Source organism: Labeo rohita, chromosome 4, assembly GCF_022985175.1.
Source record: "Labeo rohita strain BAU-BD-2019 chromosome 4, IGBB_LRoh.1.0, whole genome shotgun sequence".
In the NCBI taxonomy this organism is placed as follows: Eukaryota; Metazoa; Chordata; class Actinopteri; order Cypriniformes; family Cyprinidae; genus Labeo; species Labeo rohita.
This window is the reverse complement of record NC_066872.1, coordinates 33,973,391-33,990,232: the sequence shown is the minus strand read 5'-3', so window position 1 is coordinate 33,990,232 and position 16,842 is coordinate 33,973,391. Positions and strand designations below refer to the sequence as shown.

Below are 16,842 nucleotides of genomic sequence, written 5' to 3'. Positions count from 1 at the left end.
GACTAAAGTCTGAATTGTGAGATATAAACTTGCAACTGCAAGAAAAAAAACAAAATTCTGAGTCTGAAAACTTGCAATTGTAAGAAAAAAAAAATGAATTGCAAGACAAACTGGCAACTGCAAAATATAAACTTGCAATTGCAAGAAGAAAGTCAGAATTGTGAGATTCTCACAACTGAGAAAAAAATATAATTGTGAGATATAAACTCGCAATTGCGAGAAAAGTCTGAATTTAAACTCACAGTTGCAAGAAAAAGTGTCTGAATTACAAGATATAAGCTCAACTGCAAGAAAAAAGACAGAACTGTGAGACATGAACTTGCAATTGTGAGAAAAAAGTCAGAATTGTGAGATATAAACTCACAACTGCAAGAAAGTCAGAATTGTGAGATATAGACTTGCAATGGCAAGGTATAAACTCACAATTGCAAGAAAAAGTCAGAATTGTGAGATATAAACTCGTAATTGCAAGACAAACTCATTCGGGGGAAAAAGACTGAATTATGACAATGTTAATTTTTACAAATATTTTGTCATTTGTAAAAATTATCATTGTATTAATTGCATGAATTAGAAATTAAAATAAATTAATTTATTTTATCTTGTTTCACACACAATAGTGAGAGGCGTAATAAAGAGTAATACCAGTAAATTAGAAAAAATTACATGCAACTACCCCTAAATCAATCCGTAATCCCAAAACTAACACTTTAGAGTGATTAATGTTAATCAGCACTTAATTGTGTAATTACACTGTAACAAAAACATCTAAAAATAAAGTTAGAAATTGGTATTAACCTAGAATACATGTTGAAAAATGTTGTTCATTGTCATTTCATGAACTTCACTTCACAACATCATTGGAATCACCTTTCAGAATGTTTTTTCTTCCAAGCTTATGAATGCTAAAAACATTGACAGCCAGTTAGAATCGATCCTGCTTCAAAGAGCTCAAGTTTTCAAAGTGGAATATGAAATAACTTTAGCACACACCTATAATAAACAGAATGATATTGTGCATTGGTGTGGACGCTAATATACCACATTAATTGTTATAGTTATATGTGAATGAGCCTTTAGGTACATCAGCCAAGCTAATGAACGTGAATAGACAATACGTCTCACTAAATTCATGTTATTACTGCATTATCCATCTTGTAGACTGCGTATATGAGACTAAATATTTGTGGTTGTACGCACATTATCTCTGTACTTCACGTAGAAGGAAATGTGTTAAAACTGTGTAGCAGATGTCTCAACATCTGCTAGATGTTACTAGTTCACAGTGAGCATTAGTGATTTTCAAGTAGACTGATGTGTGATAGACACCAGGATGCACTTAAAAGACAGAATCTACCAGCTGAGCATACATGGGTAATAAAAAAAAGCGTGCAGAGATGACCTTTCTTGGCTCAAGAGGAACTACTCAGACACCACAGAAATTATTTTAGATGAGACTGAAAAGGAAACTTCTACCAACTGCAGGTGTTGGCCACATGAGTCTCTGATGGCTAATCTGGCTCAGTATGAGGTAGCATTTGCTCTGCCGTCTGTTGCATCTGTCGCTCACTGACGCCTGACATGACCTTCACACGGTGACCCTTGGCATCCAATTCAAACCTCTGCCAACACAAAACCTCTGCACTTTAGTCAATACAATATTGTAAAACATTTTTGTCATACTGTATGACACTGTATCATCTTGAAATGTTCACCAATGGCAAATGAACTGCCTTTTCAGAAGGCATTACAATGTTTTATCTGTTTGATATGCAACATACAGATTGTATTAGTGTTTCTGGCACATTTGTATTGTTCCATCAAAATTAAGATATCAGAAAATGTAAAACAATTCAGTCAGCGTCGTTAATCAGGACTTAAAGGGATAGTTCACCCAAAAATGAAAATCACCCCATGATTTACTTACCCTCAAGCCATCCTAGATGTATATGACTTTTTCTTTCAGACCAATACAGTTGGAGTTATATTAAAAAATGTCCTGGCTCTTCCAAGCTTTATAATGGCGGTGAATGGCTGTCGAGATTTTGAAGTCTTATAAAGTGCACCCATCCATTATAAAAGTACTCCACACAGCTCCGGTCACCAATTAGAATACAAAATGATGATTTGTAAAGAAAAATGTAGAAGAATTTCGATATAAGCGATATTTGCTGTAAACAAAACTTAGTTCTCACAAGACTAGCATATTTTCACAGGAGCTTAGGATACGCCTGCGGAAGCTAGAGATTATGGTTAATAAAGTTTTAAATATGAATATTTTTCTTACCCAAACACATCAATTCACTTCAGAAGGCCTTTATTAAACACCGGTAGCCATGTGGGGTATTTTTTATGATAGATTGATGCACTTTATTGGAATTCAAAATCTCAACACCCATTTACTGCCATTATACTGCTTGGAAGAGCCAGGACATTTTTTTAATGTAACTCTGATTGTATTTGTCTGAAAGACCTAGAATGGCTTGAGGGTGAGTAAATCATGAGGTAATTTTCATTTTTGGGTAAACTATCCCTTTAAGGTTTAGCTAACACATTCAAAACATTTGGGGTCTGAAAAATTTTCAATGATCAATATAATGCATTCTTGCTGAATAAAAGTAATAATTGTTTTAAAGAAAGAAAGAAATCATACTGACCCCAAAAGGCCTTTATTAACCCTCCGGAGCCATGTGGAGCACTTTTTATGATGGATAGATGCACTTTATTGGACTTCAAAATCTCAACACCCATTCACTGCCATTATAAAGCTTGGAAGAGCCAGGGCATTTTTTAATGGAACTCTGATTGTATTTGTCTGAAAGACCTAGAATGCCTTGAGGGTGAGTAAATCATGAGGTAATTTTCATTTTTGGGTAAACTATCCCTTTAAGGTTTAGCTAATACATTCAAAACATTTGGGGTCTGAAAGATTTTCAATGATCAATATCATGCATTCTTGCTGAATAAAAGTAATAATTATTTTAAAGAAAGAAAGAAATCTTACTGACCCCAAAAGGCCTTTATTAACCCTCCGGACCCATGTGGAGCACTTTTTAAGATGGATAGATGCACTTTATTGGACTTCAAAATCTCAACACCCATTCACTGCCATTATAAAGCTTGGAAGAGCTAGGGCATTTTTTAATGGAACTCTGATTGTATCTGTTTGAAAGACCTAGAATGCCTTGAGGGTGAGTAAATCATGAGCTAATTTTCATTTTTGGGTAAACTATCCCTTTAAGGTTTAGCTAACACATTCAAAACATTTGGGGTCTGAAAAATTTTCAATGATCAATATAATGCATTCTTGCTGAATAAAAGTAATAATTGTTTTAAAGAAAGAAAGAAGTCATACTGACCCCAGAAGGCCTTTATTAACCCTCCGGAGCAATGTGGAGTACTTTTTATGATGGATGAATGCACTTTATTGGACTTCAAAATCTCAACACCCATTCACTGCCATTATAAAGGTTGGAAGAGCCAGGACATTTTTTAATGTAACTCTGATTGTATTTGTCTGAAAGACCTAGAATGGCTTGAAGGTGAGTAAATCACGGAGTAATTGGAAAGAAATCTTACTGACCCCAAATTTTTAACAGTAATGTATAAATCACAGTTTGGCAGAAAAAAAAAAAAAAAAAAAAAAACATTGATGTCTGTCTTGGCTTTTACCCAAGACTTCACCCAGATCACACTGCACAATCTGACAGACAAGAAACGTAAAAGCCGGAAAAAAATACAGTGTACGTCCAAATCTATTTCTGAAGCTATTTTTTTGGCCAGTCATTTTGAAATGCGAGCTGAACTCTGAAACGAGCCAATGAGCTTTCCATTCTCTCATTCTCGCCCCTCCCCTTCCACACCTGTCCTGTCATCTGAGAGCGGAACGTCTGGAGGCAGGCGAGTGGAATCTAGCGTGTAATATGATGATGATGCGTCTCGCACTTTGAAGATGCTGGAGAAATGGAGCTCTTGCAGCTCGGAGATAAGACAGATGGACACACGAGCGCAATAAGTTCGTCTGGCTTTTCGACTCCAAAAAGAATTTCGAAGGACAAGGTTAATTGAACGTTGGCATACTTGAGATGTAATTCACATCAAAGCATTTGAAACGCAGCTTCTCTCGTGTCTGCGTTCACGATGGCTGTGCTAAAATGTGCTTAAATCACACCCAGAACTTGCACTACAATTGAAAGGACAATGATCACTTTAAAAAAGTGGATAGCAATCTCAAAAGCCCAAAATGTAATTTAATATGCAAGAGAAATTACGTGATTTTCTCTGCCCCCTTCCGCCTGGTCGATCTGCATGTGTGTGTTGTGCAGGTGTTGCTAATTAAAGTCCTGCACCTGCATGCTGTTGGCAGGAGATAATTTAGAATTTAAAGCCTCCCTCTGCCCTCCTTTACACTGTCTACCCTGTCAAAATTCTGATCCAGCTAGTCAACTCTTTTTGAATGATTATTTTCAAAAGGAGTTTCAAAAATGTCCAAATGTCATTACTTTGAATTTGCAGGCACACTGAAGGATTATCTGCAAACCCCAATTTGTGTAATATTGAATTTAGAGTCTAGATGCGTTTTTTCCAAATTTGAGCACATCTACTTCCCTCTGGTTTTGAAGCAGAAAATTAGCTACCACCTTTATGACTTTAAATAATATTTAAAGGTCCCGCAAGATATTTCTGGTAATTACAATGTCTATTTTTAATTTTTAATGAAACTAAGGGTGCAAATATATTAAAATAACACTGCCCTGCATCATTTTTGCTGAGTGAAATACAATACTTACTAACTTTGGGTGCTGATTTAAAAAAGTGCCAGTTTTTCTCTAAAGCAAGTCATACTTTCTCACAAAACATACACGTTTTTGTAGCATTTATGCTTTAGTCCACTATTTGTAAGGAAGAAGTTTTGTATGTTTAATTCCTGTCTTCAGGAATTAAACATACAAACTTTGCATACAAACATTAAACTTTTTTGTTCATATTTTTGAATTTATCACTGTAAAATTAGGTAATATTAGGCCTTTTTTCCATGTCATCAGCAAATTTTATTTTCAAGATGCAGGGCTGTGCATTTAAATTAAAAAATGTAAAATAAATAAAGTAAAATAAGTAAACTTTTCATGTTCTTCATCACCAATGAGTTTAAATTACTTCTCTAGTCTTTTCTAGGTTTTATTTAACTCACAAATAATAATTTCTCAGTTTTTTTTTTTTATTATTATTATTTGTTTTTACTCACAAATAGTCATTTCTCAGTAATTTCTACCTAATAAAATACAGCATTTATCTGGAACATAAATCTTTTGTAACATTATAAATTTCTTTACCATCACTTTTGATCAATTTAAAGCATCCTTGCTACGTAAAAGTATTAATTTCTATAATTTTTACAAAATGCCTTATTTCAAATATTTCAAATAAACACTCAACTGTTTTTTTATATTGCTAATAATAATAATAAAGGTTTCTTGAACAGCAAATCAGCATGTTAGAATAATTTCTGAAGGATCACGTGACACTGAAAAAATTAGTTTTCATCACAGGAATAAATTTTATTCAATATTCAAATAGAAAACAGTTATTTTAAATTTTATTTTAACTAATTCTCTAGTCTTTTCTAGTTTTTTTTAACTCACGGATAATCATTTCTCGGTAATTGAATTACTTTTTTTTTTACTCACAATTAGTAATTCTCAGTAATTCCTACCTAATAATATATTTTAGTGCTTGACATAATTACAAAAAATATATTCATTCACAAAATAGCATTTTGATTAAAATTACTGAATTTCTCTGAGTTTCTTTCCTTTGTTGAACACTGATACATTTTTCAAAATTGTTCCCCCCCCCCCATACATTTAATTCAGTACACTGTAAAAAACAATTTGTTGAGTCAACTTAAAATAATTTGTAACCTGACTGCCGTAAATTTTAAGTTCAGTCAACTCAAAAAAAGTTCATTCAACTTGAAATGTTAAATTATACTAGTGTGACTTAGATATTTTCAAGGCAAATTTTGGCAGTTATTTACCCATCTGTTAAGTTTAGCAAACACAAATATCTAAGTTGTTACTTAGTACAACTTAACATTTCAAGTTGCCTAAACTTATTTTAGTTGACTGAACTTAAAATTTTAAGGCAGCAGGGTAACAAATTATTTTAAGCTGACTCAACACATTGTTTTTTTATTTTTTACAGTGTATGGTCCAGGGAAGTTTTAGACAAAACTGATTTTTATAACATGCACAAAAACAGAAATTTGCCAACAGCAATACAAACATTGCACTGGGGTTCATAAGCAGTAATAACACTCTACAGGAATCTACCACAAGTGGTCATCAACTCGGTTTGAGTACATTGAAAACAGTGCAATTTCTAAAACTTAGTCATAGTATTAACGTCCCAGTTTGTGACAGAATGCGATTCTTCGAGGTCAGATCAATTCTGATAGCAACTGACAACAGTTACAGAATATCCTGCTGGCTACGGCAAATGAAAAACACTCGCTCTACAAAGGCTGATCAAAGTGATATTTGTTTTACAGTCAACAGTACATCTACCTGCAGGCTGTGGACTATTGTTGGCAGCAGAGCAAATAGCATCACTGCATACAATGTCATTTTTCATAGAATTGCGTAAAAGAGAATCCATCTGATAATAATTAAACAATTTCCCGACCAGCGGTGAGTGAAGATAGCGATTTCCCGTAGCTTTCGTGATTGCATTGCTTGTCTGTTTCGGAGTTGTCTCATCATGGTTCCAGATGGCACTGGAATTACATAGGCAGATCCAGGTTTTTTTTTTTTAAAAAAAAAAAAAAGAAAAAATGGGAATATTTTGAATACCCTAAAGGCTGTAATGAAATTACAGACAATCCAGGGTTATGGCAAATGCATCATTACATCTTCAACAGGCATTTAATAAGAATAATGAGGCGGTAAGCTACGTTAGAAGCTAGAGCCTGCACTTCTACTTTAAACACAAGCCTTTAAGCCAATTAAAAAGCGTAAAAGGCAGAGAATTTGACACACTGTGCAAAGCCGGCGCTCAATTTTCATTATGTAATGGAGTGTAGCAGCAAGCATTGTTTTAAAATTACCAACCAATTTGCCTTTGATACTGAGAGCCAGAGTCTTCTGATATTCAAGCATATTAATTTAGCTATTTCTCCCTGAAAGGACTACAGTCGCAGAAAGCTGATATTTTCATTTGAATGTCACCAACTCGGAGTACTTCCCATCAGAACGCCTCTGCCTCATTTCCCAAAACAATCATCTCTCAGGGGTTGTGGAGTGGAGGCAGGCCCAGTGGGGGCAGTTGATATTTCTATTGCATACAGAGGGCTGCACTCATCTTGTGTAAATATCTCAGCATGAAGTGACTCACCATTGTCTCAGCTCTCATACTCACAGGGTTTGGTTTGGATTAAGGGTTTGCTTTGCTTTAGATCAACTCTCTTTCTTTCAAATATGTAGACGTAATCAGCTATTTCTGTCTGCCTTTCAGATTAACTGTAAATTCTGTTTTTTTTTTACTATTGGTATCACAGGGTTAAACAATAATGATGACACACTGACCCAAGGTCAGTGGGAGAGGGTTTTGAGGCTTTGAATATTTTATATTCATTGATTTAGTTGATATGCATTTTTATGCCATTTTTGCACGTTTCTCTTCTGCTGATGTTATCTAGCTGGCTAACATAGATGCAGTTTTGACCAAATTTTAAGAACGCATATAAATTGTTGTTCAAAAATTTGGGATTAGTAAGATTTTAAATGCTTTTTAAAGACACTAAATACTTACTTTACAAGATTTACTGAGTCCAAACTTTGAACAGTAGTGTATATTGTTAGAAAAGATTTTTATTTTAAATAAATGCTGTTCTTTTTAACATTTTATTCATGAAAGATTCATAAAAAATATCATATGTTACAAAAAAATATTAGGCAGCACAACTGTTTCCAACCGTGATAAAAAAAAAATAAATAAATAAATACATAAAACAAAACTGCATATTAGAATGATTTCTGAAGGATCATGTGACACTGAAGACTGGAGTAATGATGCTGAAAATTCAGATTTTCATCACAGGAATAAATATTTTAAAGTATATTAAAATAGAAAACCACTATTTCAATATGCAATAACATTTTACAATATTACAGTTTTTTTCTGTATTTTGACCAAATAAAAACTTCTTTAAAATACATTAAAAATCATACTGATCTCAAACATTGAATGGCAGTGTACATATATATAGTTTATTTTATTTTATCTTAATTTTATTTTATTTTATTTTGAAAATTACTTCCATAGTCTTGGAAGAAGCACTAAAAATGTGTGGAAAACCACATATTATTTATATATATATATATATATATATATATATAAAAATGGAATATATAACCCTAACCCTATTTAATATATAATAATATATTATAATAATATAATATATAGAATAATAATTATTATACATAATATGCATAATGTATAATAATGTACTATTAATATAATGCAGTAGTGCTCTGAAATGAGAAGGCATGAGAAGACCTCAGGTTTTTTTAAACATTATTTCTTTAGAAAACGAGTCGTTTGTACACTTTTTAATGTTATATTTTGAAAAATGTAATTTTTGTAGAAAATGTAATATTTTGAAAATATTAATGCTAATAAAAAAAAAACATTAAGTATAACAAAGAAATATAAAATTAAAAAACTTTTAAGTGCCAAATTTAAAACACAGGTTAAAAAAATATTTTAAAAAATCTTTTGAAGACATTATTGTCTTCAATATGCAATTAATGAAAAGCAAAATGTAAAAAACGTAAACACCCTCTATTATCAATACTATTCTCACAGTTTTTTCTTTTAGTCTAGAAGGTGTGAAGACTAAATCTGGAGCGCTCCATTTTGAGCATTTTCCAGGACGCCTGTGGAGTTAGGGAAGACCTGTGTGTGACATTTCAACTGCATGAACAGTGGTGTGTTCCTCAGAGGCGTGTTCTCCAAGACCAACAAACCTGTCTGCGCTCCTGGCCTACATTGCTTAAAAGCGTTCTGTAATGCATTATAAATGAGCACGGCGCTCAGTGCAGACAGCCCCTTCTCTAAAGTAGGCCAAAGCTCTGGACATTCCCCAAACTTTTGCCAAGACTAAATTCTTAGAAATCTGACCACGTCCAGAGGAGTGCAAGTGCAAGGATCAGCCAGTCGAACAGAGTCAGGCATTCATCATTATAAACAGGATTAGTTTGTAGGAACAGCTTGATTAAATGTTCCATCTTTATCTGACATTTCCATTTATGAGACTCACAACTCTCACTCAAGTGGCAGAGGGATCCAAATGTTTATGCTCCTTCTAAGTAACTCAAGTCAAGTGTACCAGCAGTCAAGTGAGTGCTCAGGCTCCACCAAGATGGACATTTACTAAGCAACACTTTACGGGACAGAGCACCCAGAAAGGAACATTTTCTTGCATTTAGCATACGCTTTTATCCAATCTGACTAACAGAAGCAATTCTTCAAGGAATCAAAAATATTCATAATATACAGTTGAGGTCAAAAGTTTGCATACACAGTATCTTCAAAATGTTAATTATTTTATCAAAATGAGAGGGATCATACAAAATGCATGTTGTTTTTTTATTTAGTACTGACCTGAATAAGATATTTCACATAAAAGATGTTTACATATAGTCCACAAGAGAAAATAATAGTTGAATTTATAATAATGACCATTGTAAAAGTTTACATACGCTTGATTCTTAATGCTGTGTTGTTATCTGAATGATCCACAACTGTGTTTTTTTGTGTATAGTTGTAGTTGTAGTTGTATAGTTATAGAGTCCCTTGTTTGTCTTGAACAGCCTGCAGTTCTTTAGAAAAAAACAAATTATTTGTTTTTTAAGCATTTTTGTGTATTTGAACCCTTTCCAACAATGACTGTATGATTTTGAGATCCATCTTTTCACACTGAGGACAACTGAGGGACTCATATGTAACTATTACAGAAGGTTCAAACGCTCACTGAAGCTTCAGAAGGAAACATAATGCATTAAGAGCCTGGGGGTGAAAACTTTTGAACAGAATGAAGATGTGTACATTTTTCTTATTTTGCTTAAATATTATATTTCTTTTTCATTTAGTACTGCCCTTCAGAAGCTACATAAGATACTTACATGTTCCCCAGAAGAAAAAATAAATTAAATTTACCCTGATCTTCAAATTCAAAAAGTTTTCAAAGAAGTTTTCCTTTTAAAGAAATATAGAAAGTTAAATACGGTAACACTTTATAATAACTTTCATTAATAAATCATTAACAAATATTATATAATGCTTAACAGATCATTAGTTAATATATATTCACATAACTAGAATCATGAGAAAATGTGCTTGTTAATGTTTAATAATGTACTTATTAAACACTAATGATTAACAATCATTATCTAATGTACTTTGAAATGCTTACAAATGTCATTAAATTTCCAATTCATTTGTTCATGCACTTTTCAAAAATCAGTGGTCAAATGATTCAAATGATTCTAACAGGTGGTTTACAATGAATAAAAGCTTCATTAATAAATGATTAACAAACATATTTAATCCTTAATGGATCATTAGTTAATGCTTACAAATCAGTAAACTTCAGTTCACATATTACCTAAAAAATTACCTAATGCTCTTTTTTTATATTTACAAATGTTGTGAAAATCATTAAAAAATGCTTAATTAGTAATTTTAAGCACTTTAAAGATTATTTAAGCTAACATATTATTCATTAACTCAATAACAGTCTGTAAAGGTCATATATTTGGTCTTCATCTGTTGTGTAGACTTCTACTATTTTCACATCTTTTATTAGTTAACTGTATTAACTATCAAAACATTTATTAATCATTAGTACATTTATGAACAGTTACCTCAAAGGCAGAATGTATCCCAAATTATCTGAATTCACCCTATTTTTCACCAGGTTTGTTGGGATCTGACAATATTTGTCTGAGATACAACTATTTGAAAAAAATCTAAATATTGATAAAATTGCCTTTAAATTTGTACAAATGAAGTTTTTAGCAATGCATATTACTAATCAAAAATTACGTTTTGCTAATTATGGTAGGGAATTTACAAAACATCTTCATGGAACAAGATCTTTAATTAATATCCTAATGATTATTGGCATAAAAGCAAAATCAATCATTTTGACCTATACAATGTATTTGTGGCTATTGCTACAAATATACCCGTGCTGCTTATGACTGCTTTTGTGGTCTAGGGTCACAAATCATCTATGTTTTTGCAGTACCCAATCTAAAGGTGAAACTATTTATTATTTGCAAATACTTATAAATGTCTTCTTATCATTTGGTATCTTTATGGGCATTGGACGTTTATCTGATGTAACGATTTTTGTGTAAAAGGTGGTTAAGTTTAGATATAATTTGGGTGCAAAACGTTTTTATTGACTCAACACTCACACAGAATATGCTTTGAATCATACTTCAACAGGAGAAAATAAATACCTTTTTTTAAGGAAATACTTATATTAAAACAATGTAATATAAACCATGTTCCCTTATAGTAATAAAATTGACCCCTGTACATTTTTGACTGCTTAACCAACAAGAATGTTGTACATTAACAAAAGCTTTTAGTAACTGTATAACATCTGTTAAAAAGAATTAAATGCTTAAAGACATTTGTAAGCATTTTAATTTACATGAAATAATGATCTGTTAATCATTAGGTAATGTTTAATAAGTACATTAGTACACATTAACAAGCATAGCATCTCATGTTTTAGCTATTTGAATATATATTAACTAATGATCCGTTAAGCATTACATAATATTTGTTAATGATTTATTAAAGAAAGGTAACACTTTACAATGTGTCACTTGTTAACATTAGCTAATGTATTAACTAACATGAACGAACAATGAACAATACATTACACTATTAATCTTTGTTAAAGTTAATTAATAAAAATACAGTCGATAATTGTTAGTTCATGTTAGATCACAGTGCATTAACTAATGTTAACAAACACAACTTGTAATTTTAATAATGCATTAGTAAATGCTGAAATTAACATTGACTAAGATTAATAAACGCTGTAGAAGTATTGTTCATTCTTAGTTCATGTTAACTAATGTAGTTAACTAATGTGAACTAATGAAACTCATTGTAAAGTTTTCCTGTCCTTTTTGTTGCCCACACCTGTTCGGGTTAACATATTCACAGATTTCAATTTTGAATGTTTTTGCTATGCTGATGAAGAGCGAAATGGTTTATCTCTCCTTAAACATGTTTTGAAAGCACTGTGGCTGTGTACTATTCTTTTCTTCCTTTTTTACAAAGCAAAAGTCAAGGTTACAGTGATGCACTTAAAATAGAAGTACTGTAAAATTATTCTTTTAAATTGTTTGTGTTATTTGAGCTATAAAGTTGTTCTCATCATTTTAGGTTTATTTTACAGTTTTACTGGTTATGTTGCCATGGAAGCAATGTTGTAAAACTGTATATGAGAAAAGGTTAGCAAGTGATTTTTCCACACTAAGATCATGTCAACATGCATATTGTTTTGTCTTGTGGTTTTACTTTTGAAATTCAAAGTATTTAAAGACTTGTATACCTTAATGTAATGCAAATGATGTCTTTTAGGGAAATATGTAGTAGGAAACAGTAGATTTTATTTATTTTAAAAAATCCACATCGTTTTATACATATTTTTGAATATGGGGGGTGCCATTATTTTCGATGACGTCAAATGGTTGCACTCTGTGAGCTTCTGCCGCTACCTGTTGCTATTTTTACCACAATACAATTTGGAATAAGCAACTCGGAAAATAAAATACTGATAAGATGCCACATTGTGTGGCTTTCGGTTGTAATTTTCAGACAAGAGAAGTGATGTAAGTCTTCACTGCTTTCTTAGTGATAAGAAAAGGAGAAAAGAATGGGAAGATGCGTGAGGACTAATAAAACGTCCATTTTTCTGTTCACTTTAGCCCTGATGCCTTTGAGGCTTTTAGTAGACCACAGCTACTGAAAGAGCTTACAAACTGCACAGACAAGATACAATAGATGTCTTCCTGGCAGGATGTAAACATGCCAATACTTGTCATGACGCCGCAGGCACTGAAAAAGTTTCTCAGTGCGCATTTCACTCGATATCCAGGGGAGCTACACTCCTTGTGGGGAAAATCGATGGTACGGCATTTGGTTTAAGGCCTAAATGCTTATATCCATCGCACCTGTAAGCTTATTCAGCAGCTGTGGTCATCACATCAGTATTTTATTTTCCAAGTTGTGTTGTGGTAAAAATAGCCAGAGATAGCACCAATAGCTCACACAGTGCAACCATTTGACATCATCAAAATAATGGTGCCCCCCATAGTCCAAAATATACATAAAGCGATGTGGATTTTTAAATAAAGTAAATCTTTCAGTGCGAGACATCATTTACATCACTTTAAAGGAGACGTCCATTTCCAGAACCACAATTTACAGATAATGTACTCACCCCCTTGTCATCCAAGATGTTCATGTCTTTCTTTCTTCAGTTGTTTTTGGAGGAAAACATTTCAGCATTTTTCTCCAAATAGTGGACTTCTATGGTGCCCCGAGTTTGAATTTCCAAAATGCAGTTTAAATGTGGCTTCAAACAATCCCAAATGCGTTTGTAAACGATCCCAGCCGAGGTAGAAAGGTCTTATCTAGCGTAACGATCGGTTATTTTCATAAAACAATACAATTTCTATACTTTTTAATGTCAAACTCTCGCCTTGTCTTGTTCTGTCTGAACTGTTTTTTTCCGGTTCATGACAGTTAGGGTTGGTCCAAAAACTCCCTGTTCTCCCTCAACTTCAAAATCGCCCTATATCGCTGTTTTACCTTTTTTGATCTTTGCATGTTCACTTTGCAAAGACTTTTTCGACATACCTTAACTGTCTTGAACCAGAATACACAGAGTTTAGGCAGAACAAGACAAGACAAGCTTTTAAGATTAAAAAGTATTTAAATCGTATAGATCCTTCTTCCTCGGCTGGGATTGTTTACAACCGCATTTGGGATCATTTGAAGCTGCGTTTAAACTGCATTATGGAAATTCAAACTCGGGGACCATAGAAGTCCATTATATGGAGAAAAATGCTGAAATGTTTTCCTCAAAAAACAATTTCTTTACAACTAAAGAAAGACATGAACATCTTGGATGACAAGGGGGTGAGTACATGATCTGTACATTTCTGTTCTGGAAGTGGGCTTCTCCTTTAAGTCAGACAAGTCTTAACACCCAGGGTTTGCATAAGTGTCACACTCTATCCCAGATTTCAGCTGAAAAGGAGAAACAAGTCAAAATTCATTTTTGCGGTAATCAACATTATGCCGCAAGTGTTGCAATTTGAGATGAGCTTGTATTGTCCCTACTTGTACTGAACTTCTATTGAACCCACACAAGAGTTTCACATCAGCTTGTGTTTATAGAGAAAAGTACGTTTGCAGAGTTGAGCCGAGTTTCCCAAAATACATTATATTCATTTTGTTTATGAAAGTTTTGGGAAAGATCTTTTTTGTGTCAGTCTTCTGTTGTATTAGGCCTTATTAGCAATCCAGTCTTTCAGTGTGCGGATGCTGTCTCTCAGTACAGTGATGTAGATCAGCGTGTAAACAGGTTGAGATTGTTTGTGAACACAAGGCTCAATCATGCTCTGGCTTGCCCATGGCTACAGAGCTGTTGTCTGATTATAGTAAAGCATCCACAAGGGCCTAATCAACACATCCGTTCCACTGGGAGATCCTGTTTTTTACCTTTACAGCTCATCATACATCACTGACAGAGAATACATGCTTGTCTTCTAAAATTCTGCATGTATTTAATACTCTGGTGCCTCCATTAGCCATAAAAATACAGGTGTCAACTGAGATCTTTATAATAAGATTATTTAAATTTTAATCTTGATCTCCTCTCTCTCCATTTTTCTAGATATCCAGCTTTGATCCCAAGGATATGCTTAGTATGACAAAGGAGGAAGAGCCAGGAAATGGAGATTTAAATTCAGAGATTATTTTCCTGGTCCCATCTACATTTAGGACACGGACTGTGCCGGCTACCTCCCGCAGCTCTGCTGGATGGCATTTTCTCCACATGAAGACGCTGATGCTGAGACTGACAACTGCAAATGAGTTTCTCTGGCCAATCAGAGAAGGCTTGTTCAGCTGGATCTACTTTTCGACAGCTGTTGAAGGACTTTAATGAGACTGTTGTCTTTGACGCCCACTACCTTGCCTTGTCATTTCGGAAGTTAGGACCTAGTTGCAGGGAATAAGACTTTGCGAAAAGATATCTCTACAGTACATGTCACGTTTGCACTGCTCTGAAGCCTTTGGTTGGCTTTTTTTGAAGTAGCGAAAATGATTATTTTGATTTTAATATGTCCCAATAGGATCAAACATGACATTTTAAATTGCAGTTAATATAAAATATGGTCTTTCATACAGTATTTAAGGCGCGGGCACATTTATTGATGTTCTGCGAATTTTTGCAGCGAAATACAGACATTTTAGGACAAAATCTCATGATTTCGCATTGAGATGTTAACCAACAGGTTGGTTTGGAAGCAACTTGCTGACTTGACTATTGCTAAACTATTACAGACAATGGATTTTGTTGTCCGCAATTTTCTTGGAAACTTTAGACTTCAAAACCGACTTGTTTTAGATTAAACATGATTTGGAGTTTTCGAATTCTGTTTCCAAGAAGTGACATCACCATTTTAGAACACTTTGTAACTACTGAAATTTTAGGCTGGGGAAAGCATTCTAAATAAAGCAATAGAGAATAAAGAAGAACGTTCACTCAACCTGAAACTTGACTTCATGGAGTGTAGATCTGAATAGGCCTAAGTCAGATACCTGTGGGACACTTCATTGTAGAAATACAGCGACATCATTTTTTTTTTTTTATCCCTATTGAACCTGTGCACTGAGTCAAAACCAACTAGACATAGGTAAAAGTAGCCACTGTTAGGCTGTGAGTATTCACCTGCAATAACACACAGCGTTGTGCTGAGTTGTGTTGTGTATAGAGGAGAACTTGTTGTGATCTTGTTTATCTATTTAAGGTGAAACTAATAGTTTTCCCCTCGTGGAGGGAAGAGAGATGTGTTATGTTTTGGAGTAATAATTTATAATGGTTATAAATTGCCTTACGGTAAATCTGTAGTACATGCCTAGCACCTTGTTCTGTGATAGTGGTTGGTACCTCAGTTGAAGTGTGATATGGCCGTCCACCTGTTAAACTTCTCTCTGTTTTTATTATGGGGTCAGTGGGTGGGTGGGGAGTCAGAGTTGTAATTGCACTTGTTAACTTTTTACTGTTACAATCTGGGAGAAATAAAGATTTATCTTTTGCAGTGTTTTTGGACGTGTCTCTCTCTCTCTCTCTCTTCCTGATTCTATTCAAAAGATACATTTATTTAACACACTACCATTCAAAACTTTGCTATCAGTGATGTTTAAAAAAAATTAGTTTCATTTAGCAAGGATGCATAGATTAATAGTGTCAGGAAAAGCATTTATAAAATTACAAAAGATTTCAATTTCAAATATGTTCCGTTTTTGAACTTTCTATTCATAAAAGAATCCTGAAAAAAAATGATACACGATAACCGATATTTTGAACCGATATATATGTCTGGTGTAGAAAATTAATGTAAAAATTAAGAATACCAAGTGCTCTGACAAAAAAAACTTTTTTTAAATGCTTTTAAATTATTTTATTGGCAAATTGACCAATACTGATAACCATAAAAATTCTTAATACAAGCATCCGAT

At 33.4% G+C, this 16,842-nt stretch overlaps 1 protein-coding gene across 1 annotated transcript in view; it reads left to right on the top strand.

Annotated features, from left to right (window-relative positions):
• Window positions 1-15,348, top strand: part of shisal1a (shisa like 1a) — a 44,418-nt gene extending 29,070 nt beyond the window's left edge. The window contains exon 5 of the mRNA XM_051107883.1: window positions 14,993-15,348. Within this exon, the coding sequence (XP_050963840.1) occupies window position 14,993 (1 nt within the window). The 3' untranslated portion in view covers window positions 14,994-15,348. The remainder of the gene's footprint in view (window positions 1-14,992) is intronic.
• The last annotated feature ends 1,494 nt before the right edge of the window (window positions 15,349-16,842 follow it).